This window comes from Panulirus ornatus, chromosome 26 (genome assembly GCF_036320965.1).
Source record: "Panulirus ornatus isolate Po-2019 chromosome 26, ASM3632096v1, whole genome shotgun sequence".
NCBI lineage: Eukaryota > Metazoa > Arthropoda > Malacostraca > Decapoda > Palinuridae > Panulirus > Panulirus ornatus.
In genome coordinates this window covers 6,349,253-6,368,391 of record NC_092249.1, presented here as the reverse complement: position 1 = coordinate 6,368,391, position 19,139 = coordinate 6,349,253, and the positions used below count along the sequence as shown (strand labels likewise).

The window sequence follows — 19,139 nt, the reverse complement described above, 5'->3', positions numbered from 1 at the left end:
TATTATTCAAGCATTTATTCCTGTCACTTTGGATGTTAGAGTCATGCCCCCGTCGTAGAGTCGCCAGCTATTCAAGGCCTGAACTCGGATCTCAGCATCATCTGTGGGTCGAACTTGTTTGCTTTGCATATTGAGGTTCTGGATTTTATGACAATTGCTTCCTATTTTGCGTTCTTAAGTTATGGGTTTGCCTATCTGGCTCCTGGGCATACATAGACTGAAGTATTTGGTGATCCTTGATCTGTCAGCAAACATCCTACCAAAATTCTAACTGGTTTTAACATATGTGCATCAGAAATTAGAGTAATTGATTAGTAAGAGGTCAGGGTTATTAAATTAAGAGACCTCGTTACTCAAGATGGTATTCAAGTTGTAACTAATGCTATTGATGAGCTAATACCTGATGCATATCGGCAGTTGCCTAGTTATAGAAAATTTGTATGATAAAATTTGAGATGAATTAATCTTGAGTAATGATTGCTCTATGCATGACATACATTCATCATATAGACTGCTAGCTTTAATTAAGGATTAATAATTGTTTTATATTGTAAAAAGGGATTGAGAAGCTGTTAATATCTAGCTATTATTGCTTGTGAATGCTTCAGTCACTATGCAGTTATATGTATTTGATAGAGTTTTTCTAATATATATACCTTAAGAATTATGTAGATGTATAGATAAAATAATTATATAGATGTGTAATATATTTTATGCACTCTCTTTCTTACTTAATGAATGCTTCAGTTTAAATAAAGTATTTGTGTTGGTTTATTATGATATAAATTCTTCTTCTGGACTTTGGTTATTTTCAGAAGTTTACTGCCTGCTTCTAGTTGTAACACTGTTTTTGGCTTCATCTAAAACTTTGGAATATGGAACATTTGAAATTATAGAAGAATCAATGGCTAATTTACTCATTTCATATTTCTCTCTACTTTTGTACCAGAATTTTCTGGTGACTATTGTGCATGGCATATTGGAAACCAAAGAAAAAACTAATTTATTTAGTAGTTTCTGTTCAGTCTTTTTTGTCTTGGCTAATGTTTGTGTCAGTGACTTAAGACAAATATTAAGTATGATATTAATGATGTAGTAGAGTATTTTGCATTTTCTGTTATACCTAATATCACCTTGATTCTCTTAGACACTGCAGAGAGAAAGAGAGATAAATGTAATATTGATAAGCTGTTTTGTTCAAACATTTTATGGGGCCCTGTTAAGAAAGGAGCCCAAGGGCAGTTATGAATAATGACTAAACAAAACAGTTATTGTTTGAGGAGGATTGTGTTTGTAATATTGAATGTTCCACATTTTGTTACCAGCAGTTGCCCACCTTGTCTTTGTGAATGTAGTGAAGTGCTTGGAATGTTATCCTATCAGGATACCCTTACAATGGTCGTGGTGTCAACTTTCTAGACCATACATCATTAATTAGATTTAAATTTGATGCAGCTTCCAATGGACTGTATTATCATAACTCCAGAATGTTAAAAATAAAAAAATGTAGATTTTAAGTTTTGTAGACACCACAACCTGTTTTGCTTGTGTAGATAATGTCGAGTGCGCAAACCCCTACAGGACCTGAGTATGAACCTGATGACAAGAACACGACTTACACTTCCACCTCCACCCTCGATCGCCGCACCCCTTACCAGTCAACCTATCTCCGTAAGTTATGACTTGTCTTGCTGCATCTTTCTTTACTTCTTCATTTATTTATTGAATTTCTGTATATGCAGATATTCATTCCTCTGCAAATTTGACAGTCTTCACAGATAAGGAATATGGTAATTTCTTGTCAGGAGTTGGAAGTGAACGCTGAAAGAAATACTAAGCTTTTTTAACACTGCTGCCATTACACAGGGAATATGTGGGAAGTAGTTTTCTCCCATATCCCCGGGGATATATATATGTATTATATTTATATTTTTTTTTATCCCTAGAGATAGGGGAGAAAGAATACTTCCCACGTATTCCCTGCGTGTCGTACAAGGCGACTAAAAGGGAAGGGAGCGGGGGGCTGGAAATCCTCCCCTCTCGTTTTTTTTTTAACTTTCCAAAAGAAGGAACAGAGAAGGGGGCCAGGTGAGGATATTCCCTCAAAGGTCCAGTCCTCTGTTCTTAATGCTACCTCGCTAACACGGGAAATGGCGATTAGTTTGAAAGAAAAAAGAAATTTATATTTTTATTTTATTATACTTAATTGCAGTCTCCCGCGCTAGCGAGGTTGCGCAAGGCAACAGACGAAAGAATGACCCAACCCACCCACATACTCATGCATATACATAAACACCCATACACGCACGTATACATACCTATACATTTCAACGTATACATACATATACATACACACATATACATATTTCCACATGTACATATTCATACTTGCTGCCTTCATCCATTCCCGTCACCCCCCGCCACAGACGAAATAGCACCCCCCCCCCATGAGGCAGTGCTAGGAAAAGACAAAAAAGGCCATATTCATTTACACTCAGTCTCTAGCTGTCATGTGTAATGCACTGAAACCACAGCTTCATTTCCACATCCAGGCCTGTGGGGATAGAGGAGAAAGAATACTTCCCACATATTCCCTGCGTGTCATAGAAGGCGACTATAAGGGAATGGAGTGTGGGCTGGAAATCCTCCCCTCTCTTTTATTTTTTTTTTTTCCAAAAGAAGGAACAGAGAAGGGGGCCAGGTGAGGATATTCCCTCAAAGGCCCAGTCCTGTGTTCTTAATGCTACCTTGCTAATGCTGGAAATGGTGAATAGTATGAAAGAAAAGATATATATATATATATATATATATATATATATGTATATATATATATATATATATATATATTTTTTTTTTTTTTTTTTTTTCATACTATTTGCCATTTCCCGCGTTAGCGAGGTAGCATTAAGAACAGAGAACTGGGCCTTAGAGAGAATATCCTCACCTGACCCCCTTCTCTGTTCCTTCTTTTGGAAAGGGAATACGTGGGAAGTATTCTTTCTCCCCTATCCCCAGGGATAATATATATATATATATATATATATATATATATATATATATATATATATATATATATATATATATATATATATATATATATATATTTTTTATTTATTATACTTTGTCGCTGTCTCCCACGTTTACGAGGTAGCGCAAGGAAACAGACGAAAGAAATGGCCCAACCCCCCCCCATACACATGTATATACATACGTCCACACACGCAAATATACATACCTACACAACTTTCCATGGTTTACCCCAGACGCTTCACATGCCTTGATTCAATCCACTGACAGCACGTCAACCCCGGTATACCACATCGCTCCAATTCACTCTATTCCTTGCCCTCCTTTCACCCTCCTGCATGTTCAGGCCCCGATCACACAAAATCTTTTTCACTCCATCTTTCCACCTCCAATTTGGTCTCCCTCTTCTCCTCGTTCCCTCCACCTCCGACACATATATCCTCTTGGTCAATCTTTCCTCACTCATTCTCTCCATGTGCCCAAACCACTTCAAAACACCCTCTTCTGCTCTCTCAACCACGCTCTTTTTATTTCCACACATCTCTCTTATCCTTACGTTACTCACTCGATCAAACCACCTCACACCACACATTGTCCTCAAACATCTCATTTCCAGCACATCCATCCTCCTGTGCACAACTCTATCCATAGCCCATGCCTCGCAACCATACAACATTGTTGGAACCACTATTCCTTCAAACATACCCATTTTTGCTTTCCGAGATAATGTTCTCGACTTCCACACATTCTTCAAGGCCCCCAGAATTTTCGCCCCCTCCCCCACCCTATGATCCACTTCCGCTTCCATGGTTCCATCCGCTGCCAGATCCACTCCCAGATATCTAAAACACTTCACTTCCTCCAGTTTTTCTCCATTCAAACTCACCTCCCAATTGACTTGACCCTCAACCCTACTGTACCTAATAACCTTGCTCTTATTCACATTTACTCTTAACTTTCTTCTTCCACACACTTTACCAAACTCAGTCACCAGCTTCTGCAGTTTCTCACATGAATCAGCCACCAGCGCTGTATCATCAGCAAACAACAACTGACTCACTTCCCAAGCTCTCTCATCCCCAACAGACTTCATACTTGCCCCTCTTTCCAAAACTCTTGCATTTACCTCCCTAACAACCCCATCCATAAACAAATTAAACAACCATGGAGACATCACACACCCTTGCCGCAAACCTACATTCACTGAGAACCAATCACTTTCCTCTCTTCCTACACGTACACATGCCTTACATCCTCAATAAAAACTTTTCACTGCTTCTAACAACTTGCCTCCCACACCATATATTCTTAATACCTTCCACAGAGCATCTCTATCAACTCTATCATATATATATATATATATATATATATATATATATATATATATTTTTTTTTTTTTTTTTTTTTTTTTTTTTGCTTTGTCGCTGTCTCCTGTGTTTGCGAGGTAGCACAAGGAAACAGACGAAAGAAATGGCCCAACCCACCCCCATACACATGTATATACATACACGTCCACACACTCAAAAATACATACCTAAACATCTCAATGTACACATATATATACACACACAGACATATACATATATATGCATGTACATAATTCATACTGTCTGCCTTTATTTATTCCCATAGCCACCTCGCCACACATGGAATAACATTCCCCTCCCCCCTCATGTGTGCGAGGTAGCGCTAGGAAAAGACAACAAAGGCCCCATTCGTTCACACTCAGTCTCTAGCTGTCATGTAATAATGCACTGAAACCACAGCTCCCTTTCCACATCCAAGCCCCACAGAACTTTCCATGGTTTACCCCAGACGCTTCACATGCCCTGGTTCAATCCATTGACAGCACGTCAACCCCGGTATACCACATCGATCCAATTCACTCTATTCTTTGCACACCTTTCACCCTCCTGCATGTTCAGGCCCCAATCACTCAAAATCTTCTTCACTCCATCTTTCCACCTCCAATTTGGTGTCCCACTTCTCCTCGTTCCCTCCACCTCTGACACATATATCCTCTTGGTCAATCTTTCCTCATTCATTCTCTCCATGTGACCAAACCATTTCAAAACACCCTCTTCTGCTCTCTCAACCACACTCTTTTTATTTCCACACATATCTCTTACCCTTTCATTACTTACTCGATCAAACCACCTCTCACCACATATTGTCCTCAAACATCTCATTTCCAGCACATCCACCCTCCTGCGCACAACTCTATCCATAGCCAACGCCTCGCAGCCATACAATATTGTTGGAACCACTATTCCTTCAAACATACCCATTTTTGCTTTCTGAGATAATGTTCTCGACTTCCAAACATTCTTCAAGGCTCCCAGAATTTTCGCCCCCTCCCCCACCCTGTGACTCACTTCCACTTCCATGGTTCCATCCGCTGCTAAATCCACTCCCAGATATCTAAAACACTTCACTTCCTCCAGTTTTTCTTCATTCAGACTTTCTTCCCAACTGATTTGTCCCTCAACCCTACTGAACCTAATAACCTTACTCTTCTTCACATTTACTCTCAGCTTTCTTCTTTCACATACTTCACCAAACTCGGTCACCAGCTTCTGCAGTTTCTGAACTGAATCAGCTACCAGCGCTGTGTCATCAGCGAACAACAACTGACTCTCTTCCCAAGCCATCTCATCAACAACAGACTGCATGCTTGCCCTTCTCTGCAAAATTCTTGCATTCACCTCCCTAACAACCCCATCCATAAACAATATATATATGGTATACTGGGGTCAGTATGCTGTCAATAGACTGAACCAGGGCATGTGAAACATATGGGGTAAAGCATGGAAAGGTCTGTGGGGCCTGGATGTGGATAGTGAGCTGTGGTTTTGGTGCATTACACATGAAAGCTAGAGACTGAGCATGAGCAGATGTGGCCTTTTTCATCTGTTTCTTGGCTCAACTTCACTGAAGTGTAGGGTAGCATTGCTGTTTCCTGTGGAGCGGAGTTGCACCTGGAATAGGTGATGGCAAGTAAGTATGAATATGTACACTTGTATGTATGTATATATCTGCATATGTGTATGCATATGTGCGTGTATGGGCATTGATGTATAAATTTGTGTATACGAGTGGATGGGCCATTCTTCATGTGTGTGTGCAATTTTTATTGATACTTGCAGCCATATCCTACCACAGAAAGGAAGTAGAAACAGATGAACAGTGGCCTTGCTCATTCACATCCACTCAAGCTCATGTGAGGGGACTAATTATCCTCCCCTCCAGTAATACTACTTTCCAAAAGAAGATACAAAGGAAGGAGCCATGTTAGGATTTTTCCTTTATAGGTTCAGCTGTCTTTGTGATGCCGTACTCTAAAGCAGGAAACATTGAACAAATCCGAATGAAAGACATTTGAGTGAAGCTGGTAAATCTTTTGTTGGTTTAAATTTTAATGGGCAGATAAGTGAGATTTACTTAGTATGTTACAATTAAGTATTTTTTTTGTATTATCAAAAGCAGAAAAAGGGGATACACTATATCATATTTTCAAAATGAAAGTCCTTGGTGAAAGAAGCAGGTAAAGTCCAAAAAAGCATATACAATTATTTTGCATGATAGTTATTGTAAAACTCACTATTTAGGTTGTTTTAACCCATTTTTATTTTCATTTTTTATTTTATTAATATTTCACAGTGGTTATTAAGCCAATATATCAGGACCAGTGGGTCACGTTATATTATGCTGATATTGCTTATGTTCCTTGCACCCCATTATTATTGGATTTATCAACTTTTAGAAGAAAATTGTTTTTATGAACATCAAGATTCATACAAATACCGTTTCTGTTTAGCAAACAGAAGAATTTTGATTTTGCAAAATCTAGTGACAGTTGCTGGACAACTCTTGCCCATCACCATTTTGAAATGTAGGGAAAGCATTGGATTAAAATAGTCAGGTTACTTTACCTTACTTAACCCCCTAATTGGGAGGCTTTTACCACTCACACTGACACAAGATTACCCCAACAAAGATGATTATGATGAAACTTCAACAGTATGAATAAGATCACTCGATAAATCCAGTAACAACAATATCTGCATGATCCCGTATGATCCACCTGTACCAATATATCTGTTGGCTATATAACCACTTCATTATCATAATTACTTTTTGCATGAGTATATCCCTAGACCTCCTTGTATTGCTTACGTATCCCAATTTTTTCTTTTATTTTTTCTAATATATTTCTGTAGGTGATCAGCTGAGTGAAGATGAATCGGATAAATTGTTGAACCGTCGCTCTTTCAAACCCAAACCTCTAATTATGTCTATGGATGTTTCTAATGACCGTAAGTAATACCAAAGTCTCTGCATGCTCTGAGCACTGTTCTCTTTCCTTTTTTTTCTGCTTGATACCGTGGCATGTGTTCCTTAATGTTGATGGAGAATGTAGTCCTTCTTGTCTTGTGTGTCCTTACATTAACTTGTAGTGTAGCAAGAACAGGGAAAACTACCAAGGAGTTTTACATAAACATCTTCAAAGGAAGAACTTTGTATATGATGTTTGGTACCATATGTTATGCTTCTGTTGTTGATTCATTGTTCTAGGGAAATTTCATCTTCTATTCTAAAGTTTGAGCGCCACTTGATTGATTCGTTGTTGAGTAAATTGAAAATAAGTATTCACAGTATGATTAAAAAGGTTTATTTGTAAATTGTGTTTATGACAACCTTTCAGAGGTATAGTTTGTTTTCATTCTAGATAGTACCTCAAGACATTACTGGACTCTGCCAGCTTGCAGTCTTTCCATAAGTGAAAAGTCATCTTCAGCAGGGTTGTATCACCAGAGTACAACATCGTCACCGAACTTCTCACTCCAAAAGAGTCCCTCTTTTCCCTGTGGCAGATTTTTAGTGCAGCCTTGAAGCTGCAGGTGCCCCTGGGGAAGGGGTTTAGGGTTTATTTGAAGAGAATATGACCTTAAAAGTCATGTATTGACACCTTGACATTAATTATGATGTACAACTGAATTGTTTATGTACTTTGGTGGTACCTCTATGAGCATGCTTGATTGAATGCAAGCGTCTGTGATTAGAATTTTATTGAATGTATGTAGAAACAAGTGGAATGAACAGTAAGGGAAAAAGATGGTGAGAGAGCACTCTGAAGGAGTTATTTAGGTGATATAAAGGGTGGTCACTGTAAAAGACAGGGAGGGAATCAGCATAGAAAGAATTATTTGATATGTAAATGATTTGTATTGGAGCAGATATTAAGAAACACTGAAAGCAGGGTTGAAGGATAGGCAGGGAAGATGGTGATGATAATGGATGTTATGATGAGATATTTGAAGAACTATGTAAAAGCTGTGGTTTTTTATCAGGTTATGTACGAGTATCCCTCTTGTATAGTGGAAAATACATAAAAGGTCAAATAGATAATCAGAATTTGTTAATGATATGTGTTCATTTAATCTGTTGTGACACTTTACTAATATGAATTGTTTATTAACTTAAAGAGCTAATAATTGCAGTTTAATGTCATTGTTGACTAACGTAGTTAAATATAATTGTAGTGTATTAGATATTGCACAGCTTAAAACTGTCTTAACACTGTCTATAAAAAGTATGCTGCTGATTTGATTTGTATTTAAGTGTTTGGTATATTTTGCAATGAATGTTGCTAGCACAGACAATTACACTTATAATTTCATATTAATGTGTTGCAACACTGAAAATTTGGTATCATGATTTTGTTTCACATGTGATCATCTGTGTTTCTTTGACTTTTTTTACATGTTAAAGAAAAAGAAAATAACTTAAAAGGCACATGCTTCTGAGCTCATGTGGCTGTTTATTTCTATGTCCACGCTGTAACCTGGTTAGTTTACAAACCCAACCAAAGTGCCAGTATGAGTTGTTATTACCATTGCTGCAAGTCACTTGTTGCTAAGAGCCAGGGCAAGAGACACCTCAGTTTGATGTGGCAATAATGAATTTTGTTGAAAATTTCATTGTAAATTACCCCTAATAACAGATCGGCATCCTTCATGTCTTCAGTCATTCTGCTTGAAAACAAAGAAAAGAAAAGGTCATAGTGAAGTATACTTTCTTCTTCATATATTGACCTAGAATTAGTATCTTTATGTTGTATTCCAGTAAAACTCATCCATCTTGAAGTAATAGTGTGAATGATTTTATGTAGCGTATAGGAATGAGAAATATTGTCATTTAAGGATCAAGGAAACAACAAATAAAAAGACAAGAAGAAAATGGCAAAAAAAATGATACTTTTGAAAATGCATTATCACAAATTAAATCTAATAACATTAATAAAGAAATCCTGGAAATTGGACAGTAAACTAGAGTAATGAATTGGCTCATTGTTGTTGCAATTTGAGGGTGAAGCTTGTTCACCTAGATTTAAGTTGGCATCATCTTGAGGGTGTACCTTGGGGACACCTATCAACATTGTTAGGAGTTGGCATCAGATGAGGGATGAATGCTGGGCACTTGGCGTCAGATGAAGGATGAACGTTAGGGCACTTGGCGTCAGATGAAGGATGAACGTTAGGGCACTTGGCGTCAAAAGTTGGCACCATGTGAAGGTGAAGCTTGGAGCACCTAGCATAAAGGTAAAGGGAGTTGAAATGCGTGTAATGATTACAGAGAAATGTCTTTTTAGTTAGGTTAGCAAGATGTAGGTTAGGCTTTTCATTTATTGTGTTAGAAGGGATGGTAATGGAAAAACTTAGATTAAGGATTAAGTCTCACAAGGAAGGAAAAATGGAAGTATACTGAAGTATTCACTGAATGCTAAGAACGTAAGTGTGGAGTGCTCAAGGGGCTCATTATATGTAGTCCTTATCCCAGCTGTATCAAATAGATGAGGCAATTGTTTCTGTCTGGTGAAAATGGGTAGAATGTCAGAGCTGTAAATAAGTAAGTTATGTAGCATTTTTGTATGTGTAGGGGATAGACAGAATAAAGAATGAAAGTGTAGGAAGGATTTGAATTGAGGGAAAAAAAATTCTGTATGATAAGGTCATATGGAATATATGGTAGTTTGGTTTGGAAGACATATAGTGATTTAAGTGATGATGTAAGAGGTAGACCATGGCAGATATTTTTGTGTGCAATGAGAGAATTAGTCAGGGCTAAAGATTTTTTAAGACAATTTTTTTAAGACGAAGATTTATCTGTGACTAGGTGCAGTGGAGCTATTTTGTTGTAGAGATGTATTCTGTCACTTCCCCAAATACATGATTGCAGTCTGTGTTGAAAAGTTTTCAATCCAAAATCAATGTTTATCCTTTGTGAGGATGCACTTAGAAATTACATGTCTACCATACACTCACCATGTTGTTGGTTGTTGGTAGACTTAGCTTCTTAGTGTATTAATTTTTAAAGAGTTTGCTTCATGGAACTTGTCTATTAGCAACATGTGACCTTTAGCATTGGAAGATTGGAACAGTTTATTTTGAGCTTTTGTCAGTCGTTAAATAACTGGATCATATCTGGGAGCTGTTGATTTGATTTTGTGGAATTTTTAAAGTGTGTGAACAGTGTTTGCTTTAGCTGGGTTTATTTAAATTGAGATTTATTTTAGTCTATTTGTGAAGCCAAGCAAATCTTGAAGCATGTGTCAGGAGTATATCCTGCCCATAGAAAAAAGAAAAGCATCTAAAGAAAACTTTTGTTTGTATTACAGTGGTAGGTGGTAGTACATCAAGTAGTGTCTACAGCGATGGCACTCTTGGCCGACCTGGTTACTCCATGCCACAGTTCTCTTCGTCTGCGAGCCAGGGATATAATTCTCCTGCAGAAAATCCATACAGTCCTAATCCCACCAGGTATTTTTGAAAATATTTCATTTTACTTTAAAATGTGTAAGTTTGCATGTGAATCTAGTTACATGTACTGTACCTTCTCCAAAGTCATTGGTCAATATATATCTTTTCCCATTATATTATCTACAACTCAGCAGCGTCTGGTCAGAACATTTGTCCAAAAATGGTACATGCTCTTTTAATCATAGCTGAAAGTACAGCTTCTTAAGATATTTGATAAATTTCCCCTTGATGCTTGAAGTATCATTAATGTTTGATTCTGAAATCAGTAATATTAGCACGAGGTCAGTGATTCCATTTATTATAGTTCCATATATTATAGTTGACTGACAACAAAGAGTAATCTTCCTCTGTGTATAAAAGAATTCCTGAAAAGTCTCAGTGCTCAGGAAATCTGCATACCTCAGCCATCCATAATACTAGTTACATAGCAGCTGTACTCAGAGTACATAGAAAAGAGCTCCACATAACATTCTAATCATCTGTATTGTGGACACTTTACAGCTTGAATACCATTGTTAATGTTTTCATTTCCAGGCTACAGTATGTGAAAATGTGACTAAATCATAATGGTTCTTGCATATTCTCTGACATGTGGCACCGGGAGAGTTCCTCAACACATGATCAAAATTTATTCATCCCAGTTTCTCTTCCATAGAGCAGATTCAGGTGCTTTTAGTCAGGTTTTGTATTGTTAAAATCACTAGTATTAAGCTTTCATATCGCTAACCAGGGCTTTTCATGTTACAAATCTTGATTGTGCCTTCATTTTTGTCATTCAGTATTTAATTGGAGTCATTACATCTGTATGGAAGAAGTCTGTGCTACCAAAATAATTAGGCAGACTTTTATTTATATTTAGTTATTATACTTTGTCGCTGTCTCCCACGTTAGTGAGGTAATGCAAGGAAACAGATGAAAGAATGGCCCAACCCACCCACATACACACGTATATACATAAACGCCCACACATGCACATATACATACCTATACATTTCAATGTATACATACATATACATACACAGACATATACATACATACACATGTACATATTCATACTTGCTGCCTTCATCCATTCCCGCCGCCACCCCACCACACATGAAAATGGCACCTCCCTCCCCCCGCGTGCGTGAGACGGTAGCGCTAGGAAAAGACAACAATGGCCGCATTTGTTCACACTCAGTCTCTAGCTGTCATGTGTAATGCACTGAAATCACAGCTCCCTTTCCACATCCAGGCCCCACAAAACTTTCTGTGGTTTACCCTAGATGCTTCACATGCTTAATTCAATCCACTGACAGCACGTCGACCCCGGTATACTACATCGTTCCAATTCACTCTATTTCTTGTGCACCATTCACCCTCCTGTATGTTCAGGCCCCAATCGCTCAAAATCTTTTTCACTCCATCCTTCCAGACTTTTATACATTAATTTTTCCCATGTATACTGTCATCAGGGTCCTTCGTCTACTATTAGTTCCTAAATCTATGGATTTTCTCTTTGTAAAAGAGCCAAATTTATGTTTGATTATCATTTACTATTAGGGAGAAACTTCTGATTATCATTTACTATTAGGGAGAAACTTCATCATAACATTTATGATGATTAGATGAAAAGAAAGTACTTGTGAATTCATAGGAAAACTGGATAACATAGGGTCTTTTGGTCTATGATTATGTTTTGTGCCAGTTTATCATCTAATTCTAACTTAGTATGTATTCCAAATAGTTGAAGTTAGGATAGAATGGCAAACAGGCTCTCTTCTTGCTTGCTGCTTCTTCCCCTCTACTTTACAACTTGATACCTTCATCTACTATACATTCTTTTTATCTGTGAAATCTAAAAGACTTGCATTAATGCACACTTACTGTTAGCCAGCTGCATTACTGTTGTTATTTCTTACTTTTCCTAACCTACATAGATTTGAGTTTTACATGAATGTATCTGAGTTTGGGCAACGAGTCCTTCATACTAGCTTCTTGCACACATTTTGCTTAGATTTTTATTTCAGTGCACCTCCAGTGCATAGAAGGCACTCGAGAAAAATGTACATGTCGTTATAAAGAAGACATAGAAATTTCCATCAGATTAGAAACAGAGAGGCACCAAAAGATTGTCAACAAACAAAGGAAAACCTGTGTATGATATTCAGGTTGCCACAGAGGTTCTAAAGGTCTTTAGGCATAGCATTGAGCTTGGCACAGCTAAGGCAAAGATTAGTGCCATACTGATTATGACCATCAAAAAGGCCAAGTTTAAAGCCACTAATAAGATGATTTATGAGTAGTGCATCTGGTAAAGGGCTAATGTGATGCCAGTCAGTGGCATGGAGCTATTTTCTGCTAGCACTTGATTTGCAGAGATGATGAAAGTAAGAAGGATAACTCCCAGCAGATCAAAATAAAATAGCCATACAGGTTCAAAGGGATTAAATCCTGTGCAAATAGTATGGTAAATCTGTTATTTTTAATAATACACTAAGCGTTTTTGTGCAAGGAGAGTTTCATTTTACATTATAGATATGCTGAAAACCCCAGAACAGGTATCTGGATCCATGCTATCCCTTCATCATATCCTTACACGCTGGAAAGTGTTCCTGTAATTTTTACATTGTAGAAAGTTCTTATGTATTGTGTGTCCACATCAGATAACTTACTGAAGAATGTATTAGTTTTCTATATCAATAAAATATATTTTTCTAAATTGATAAAAATAATGGTATATAAACAGCCAGAGGCAGCCTATACATAGTGAAATTGTCATGTTTTGAATATTAGGATAACACAGTCATCATATGAATTGTTACCAAACTACACTTGGTATGGTGTAATGAAAGAGGAGCAGCTTAGTGTTTCTAATTGTCCAATAGATATGAATGAACCTATGCACAATCTCATTAGTGTATCTTCCTAGGTGAGGCACATATTAGAAGTTTAACTGAAGTGGAGTCTGTGGAGGAGGGTAGTAATAAAGGACTGCATACTGAACACTAGTATAGGATGTGTTAGGACCTAACACTTGATACTGTATTCATACTGTCTTCTGGATTGTGCAGGACACCCTATTTATTTTATGTGATATAGGAGTTGAATTTTTTTTTATTTTTTCAGCAGTGGTCTGTCTGCAGTGCTTGGGCCAGGTAATATGCCTCTTGAAGGCATTCCTTTGCCACCTCAACCCCCTCAGCCACTCTTAGAAGGTCTAGGGGGACCTTCAGGAACATCACAGTACAGGTAATTGTGAGCCAACATTAATGATGTTTGGCTTTAGATGTATAGCTTAAGAGCAGCTGATTTGTACATTGTTCAGTGAAGCATCCCACAGTTTTTTCTTGATGGTGTATGCAAAAATTGAGAGCTGCAAATACCTTAGTATTTAAACGATGCTCACAAATATGCATGTTGCAAATATAAAGTAAGACAGGATGGTGCATTCAAGAAGAGGGTTAGGAGGGATATGTCTATCATCTAGTGGGTAATGTGTGTCAGCCTTTTATTATAGATGTTACAGGACTGGAAATGAGAGTGAATAAACAAGGGTTAAAATGAGTTGACGAATAGAAGTGTGTAATGTGTTCAAGATAAAGCAGTACAAGGTGAAGCTGAGGTGATGTGAAGGTAATTGAAGAAGGCAGCATTAGAAGCTGATAGCGGGTTTAGGTTGAGAATGTGTGAGTTATTTCAGAGACTATATTTACCTCATCCACCCAATGAAATAAGGAATGGAGTAAAAATTGTAGGTAGAGACCTAGATGAATATTTAAAAATATTTTTCTAAATTTCCAGTGCTGTGAATGGTGAAGGAAGCAACACCTTGGGGAAGCGGTCAGGCAATCCCCTAAGAAGCTTCAGCGTCCCAGCACCACCGCAGTCTGCTCCCACTACACCCCAGCCTAAACACATTGGTAGGTAGAAGTAATCTGTAAGAACATTTAGAAGAAGCCTCTGAAAATGCTGTGCTGGAGTTGCTTTCTGCCAGTGGCCTGTTAAGTGTGAGGCTCTATAGGCTAGGAAGCAGCACTGGAGTTCATCAGCTATGGGGACTATTGCTGTGGCCACCCATTTGAGGGAGTTCCTGGGAGAATGGGCATCAGAAATATAGAAAGATAGATGGACTGTTCCAAATGTTCAAAACAGAATGGGGCAAGCAGAATATTAGTAAGTACTTAACTAACCTCTCAATGCTAGCTGGTTGACTTCCTGGAAGTTAATTGCAACATGGACTGAAAAAAAAAGAGGTCCTAAGTTTTGTTTATCATTATAAAATGAAAGAAATGCTTTTAGGATACATAAAAAAGATAGAAGCCAACTTACTTTGTATGGCTGTGGTATAACTTTCAAGTTAATGCATAGATACACCATAGGAGTGCTTTTTGGCAAAGTCTCATCATAGGTAATCTTAGGGACATACTCTCATATCTCTTTTTAAGGATCCATTATCCTTTCCCCTCACCTTTCTTTGAAGTTCAATGGTGTTTTGACTTTATAGTTGCTGTGCGACCTCAAGGAGTGACGAGTCCCTTCAAGAAGTCCTTAGTTCCTGGATCTTCTGGTATGGCAAGCGGCGCAGGGCCAGGTGGACCATCTGGACGCTGGGTGGGTCCCTCTATGCGTGTTGACTCTTTACCTGAACATGAGGTAAGGCACATCCATTTTCAGCTTTTGTTTTGATGATGCATTTATTGACTAATACAATTATGATGGTAATATTTGTTGTTTCTAAACTTACCTGTGAAAGGTAGAGCTGCCAAGATCATCAAAAGAAAGATGTCATACCTGCTAACTTCGTGCAGTATAATCTTTGTTTAAACAACTTTATCGTCCACACAGGAGGCCAGTGAGGCCCTTCTCCATGGTTATTCAACAGAAGAATTATCTCAGGAAATGGCCAATCTTGAAGGACTTATGAAGGATCTTTCAGCCATCACAGCAAACCAGTTCAACTGCTGAGATCCATTTTCACCATCACTGCCTCTCTTGTTCATGTTCCATTTGTCCCTTGAAAGTGAAATCTTCAGTGTAATGTTGTATCTAATATACCTAAAAATGTAATCGTCATTACAAACATTATGGTTGATTTATAACTAAGTTCAAAACTGTAAAATAACCCATTTTCACCTCAAGGACATGTGATGCATTTTAGTTTACTTGAAAAATGGAAAAAGTTTGAGAAAGAAAATTTAGCAAATGGACGGTAATGAAATATATCGTGATGAAACTGAGGAGGGATATGGCATGAACTTGATATTATAAGTGAGGTTTTCCTAACTTAAAATGTAAATTATTTGTTTGTACTCCATTTGGAGTGCAAAGTATTAATGGGTTGAATGAAGGAAAGCAACCTCCAGAAATGCTGAATTGTGGTGCTTCCAGTTCTCCTCAGTTATCCGTTGTCTTCAACTCATGTCACACTTCATGACTTGGGTGATATCAGTTAATCATAAAATGTACAGTTAGAAGTGACTAAAGAGAATGGAGCAAGAATATAAGAGGAATTACTTAAAAAAACAAATCACTTCCAAGTGGTGAATATTTAGTGTATATTTTTTATTTTCTCTGTATAGATTTGAATGGAATGCATGAAGTTGAATGACTTGTTGTTTTATACTTCGAGGGTGGCTGAGTGTTGCCTAGTCAGTGTTGTCATAATGAACTTGGCATGTTTACTGTGTTAATACACATGAAATCATTAGTACTGCTTTGCAGAGCTACTTTCCTGAAGAAAAGACATGAGAAGTAACATTATGTGCTACAGATATATGAAACTATGAAGTAACTGAAAGGGTTTTGATGTGACTGACAAGTCATATGGAAGTTACACTAATGAAAATTACCTACTGTAGCAGTTTCAGGTCTCTGTGCTCAATCACACTGAATCTCTTTGAACTGATCAGCAACTAACAATTTATGGAGCTGTAAGTAACCTTTTCTGAAGAGGGGAAATCCTTATATGGAGATCAACTCAGTGCACTAAATACTCGCTAGTTAATATACTCGACAGTTGTGATAATGTTCCCCTCATAAATTATTAATTGTCACCAGATTGATGCTTGTGTCAACATTCAGGCAGTAAAAACTGACCTGAGTAATTCAGCACTAAACTTGAGTGCATATGGCATGCGATTTCTGAAGTGTCCAGAACTTGTTTTTTTGCTGGTCTCTTCATATGTTTTCTCGTCTGTGCACCCAGCGTGTGTGCACAGACTAGATGTGCATTTATTGTTAAGAGTAGTTTTAAGATTTTTTGTAATGCAAGTTTCCCCAACCACAACCAGGTTTCCTTCCAAATTTCACTTATTGTTTAGGAACAGTAAATAGAGAGTCTCCACAAATGGGAGTAGATTGTTAGTTTTATATGACTATTTTTTCTCAAACAATTACAATAATTGTTAAAGAGAGAATTGTATGTCTACACTGGAGGGTACTTTTATACAATGAGGTATTTATTTAATATGTAGGGACAATTCACTGAAATACTGTAGAAGGAATATAAATATGGGTTTGGAGTATTTCAGACCTGGTTTTGTAATATATATATTTTTTTTTAATTCATTGTGGTGTGGAGATTTCTGAAATACAGCAGAAATCACTCCGAACTGGACTACAGCTACTCTGGTTGCACAAAATTGTCGTGAATATAGTTGCGCAGTGAAAATTTATACTTGTATCGCTGATCATGAAAGTTATAATTTATCATTGTCATGTCCATTCTCATCATATGTGGTCATTTCATATTTTATCATTCTCATACCTTATAAATACATGCATTTAATTTGTACTTTTACTTAACTACAGTGTAATGTGAAATGAAAGCCACCACGATATGACTGAAATACAACATTGAGACTTGTTGATCCTCACTGAAATTGTCTAGTACGTATGATATATTGTTTATCATTACCTTGATGTAGCATAGCAGATATATATATATATTACCTGATTTCCAAAATATTAGACATAATTAGCTAATGTATTAGCTGTTATCTGGTATTGAAGAAATTCCTCATACTTGTAAACTATTTTCACATGGGAAGAAAGAACTCGGATTGTGTGTGTCTTAAGTACTTGAAATTATTATATTTTAAATGGCTTGAGCAAGTTATAATACTGCTGTAAGCTTTTTTTATCTTTTTCCCTAAATTAGAAATTTTCTAAATTGAAAGAAAGAATACAAGTTCACAATATATTCTCAGTCATTCTATCTTTGGGTGAATTCTCATGAACACACATTTTAACACCACATGATATGCATTTTGTGTAAATGCTCAAACACTTTCTGATTTTAATCTTTGTAAGATCAAATTTTTAATACCACTTGCCATGTACATAAAATTTAATTTTCAATAACTTTATAAATTATTGATAGAATTCAATGCTCATTTTGTACAGTTGTGTTATATGGTATGCAGTTTGTAGAGTTCAGTGGCTGAGGTGTTGATTTCTACTTAATTTATTACTGGTTTATGTGGGTAATTTGTTATGATTTGTTGGGTAATTTCTTCCCAAAATTCTTGTAAATAAACCTTAGGAGTAACAGCAGTCCTAAGATAATACAGTATTAATTATGTACACTCAATGCAGTATCCTTTTACTGTAAATTGAATACACTGGCACTGTAGTTATGTATCTGTACATGCTACTAGTGAAAAGTCTTGAATGCAACAGTAAACATTTTCTTAATTCTGTCTATTGGTTATAGTTAAATCACAAGAAATCGATAATCAGGCAGAAGATAATGATCGCCTATGACTTGAAAACTGTACTGTTTCCCAGCCACTAAATCCTGACAAACAAGTTCCTTCCAAGAATTCTCTTGTATGAATTAGTCACTCAAAATGTTCTCAATAAACCGAGATGTATTTCTCTGTGCACTTTTACTGGATCTTGTAAGATTTAAGGAACTGAGAACAATAAATGTTGGGGATTGAGAAATAGCAATATTTAACTATAAAACAAACAGCTTTGAATAGTCTACAGTACTCTGACAACCACCAAAATTTTGCTGCTGTTTTCTCACTGATGGTCTGTCAAGGTACATTTCTCTCTCCTTCTGATGTCAGTATTCAGTATTAGTGGCCATAGGCTAGGTGAGGGAGCTAAGGTCGTGGTTGCATTGTGGATTGTGAAAAGAAAGGTCACAGATGGACAAGTTTGTTGGAATAGAAGTCCCATCATTGTTGTGTGTATGGGAGGCATGGGCCGTTGTTAGATAAGTATGGAGAGAGTGCTTGTGTTGGAAATGCTTAAGATAGTATTTGGTGTGAGAGGGGTTGATAGAGTAAAAAAAAATGATTG

At 37.1% G+C, this 19,139-nt stretch overlaps 1 protein-coding gene across 8 annotated transcripts in view; it reads left to right on the top strand.

Moving 5' to 3' along the window:
- The window catches only part of fra (neogenin protein frazzled), a 348,970-nt gene extending 330,263 nt beyond the window's left edge, over window positions 1-18,707 (top strand). For 4 of the 8 annotated variants that reach the window (XM_071677936.1, XM_071677937.1, XM_071677938.1 and 1 more), the window contains 7 exons: window positions 1,582-1,671; window positions 7,248-7,343; window positions 10,706-10,847; window positions 13,956-14,078; window positions 14,631-14,749; window positions 15,334-15,482; window positions 15,675-18,707. In XM_071677936.1, the coding sequence (XP_071534037.1) occupies window positions 1,582-1,671; window positions 7,248-7,343; window positions 10,706-10,847; window positions 13,956-14,078; window positions 14,631-14,749; window positions 15,334-15,482; window positions 15,675-15,794 (839 nt within the window). In that variant the 3' untranslated portion in view covers window positions 15,795-18,707. The remainder of the gene's footprint in view (window positions 1-1,581; window positions 1,672-7,247; window positions 7,344-10,705; window positions 10,848-13,955; window positions 14,079-14,630; window positions 14,750-15,333; window positions 15,483-15,674) is intronic. The other 4 variants (XM_071677942.1, XM_071677939.1, XM_071677941.1 and 1 more) reach the window with 3 other exon arrangements.
- The last annotated feature ends 432 nt before the right edge of the window (window positions 18,708-19,139 follow it).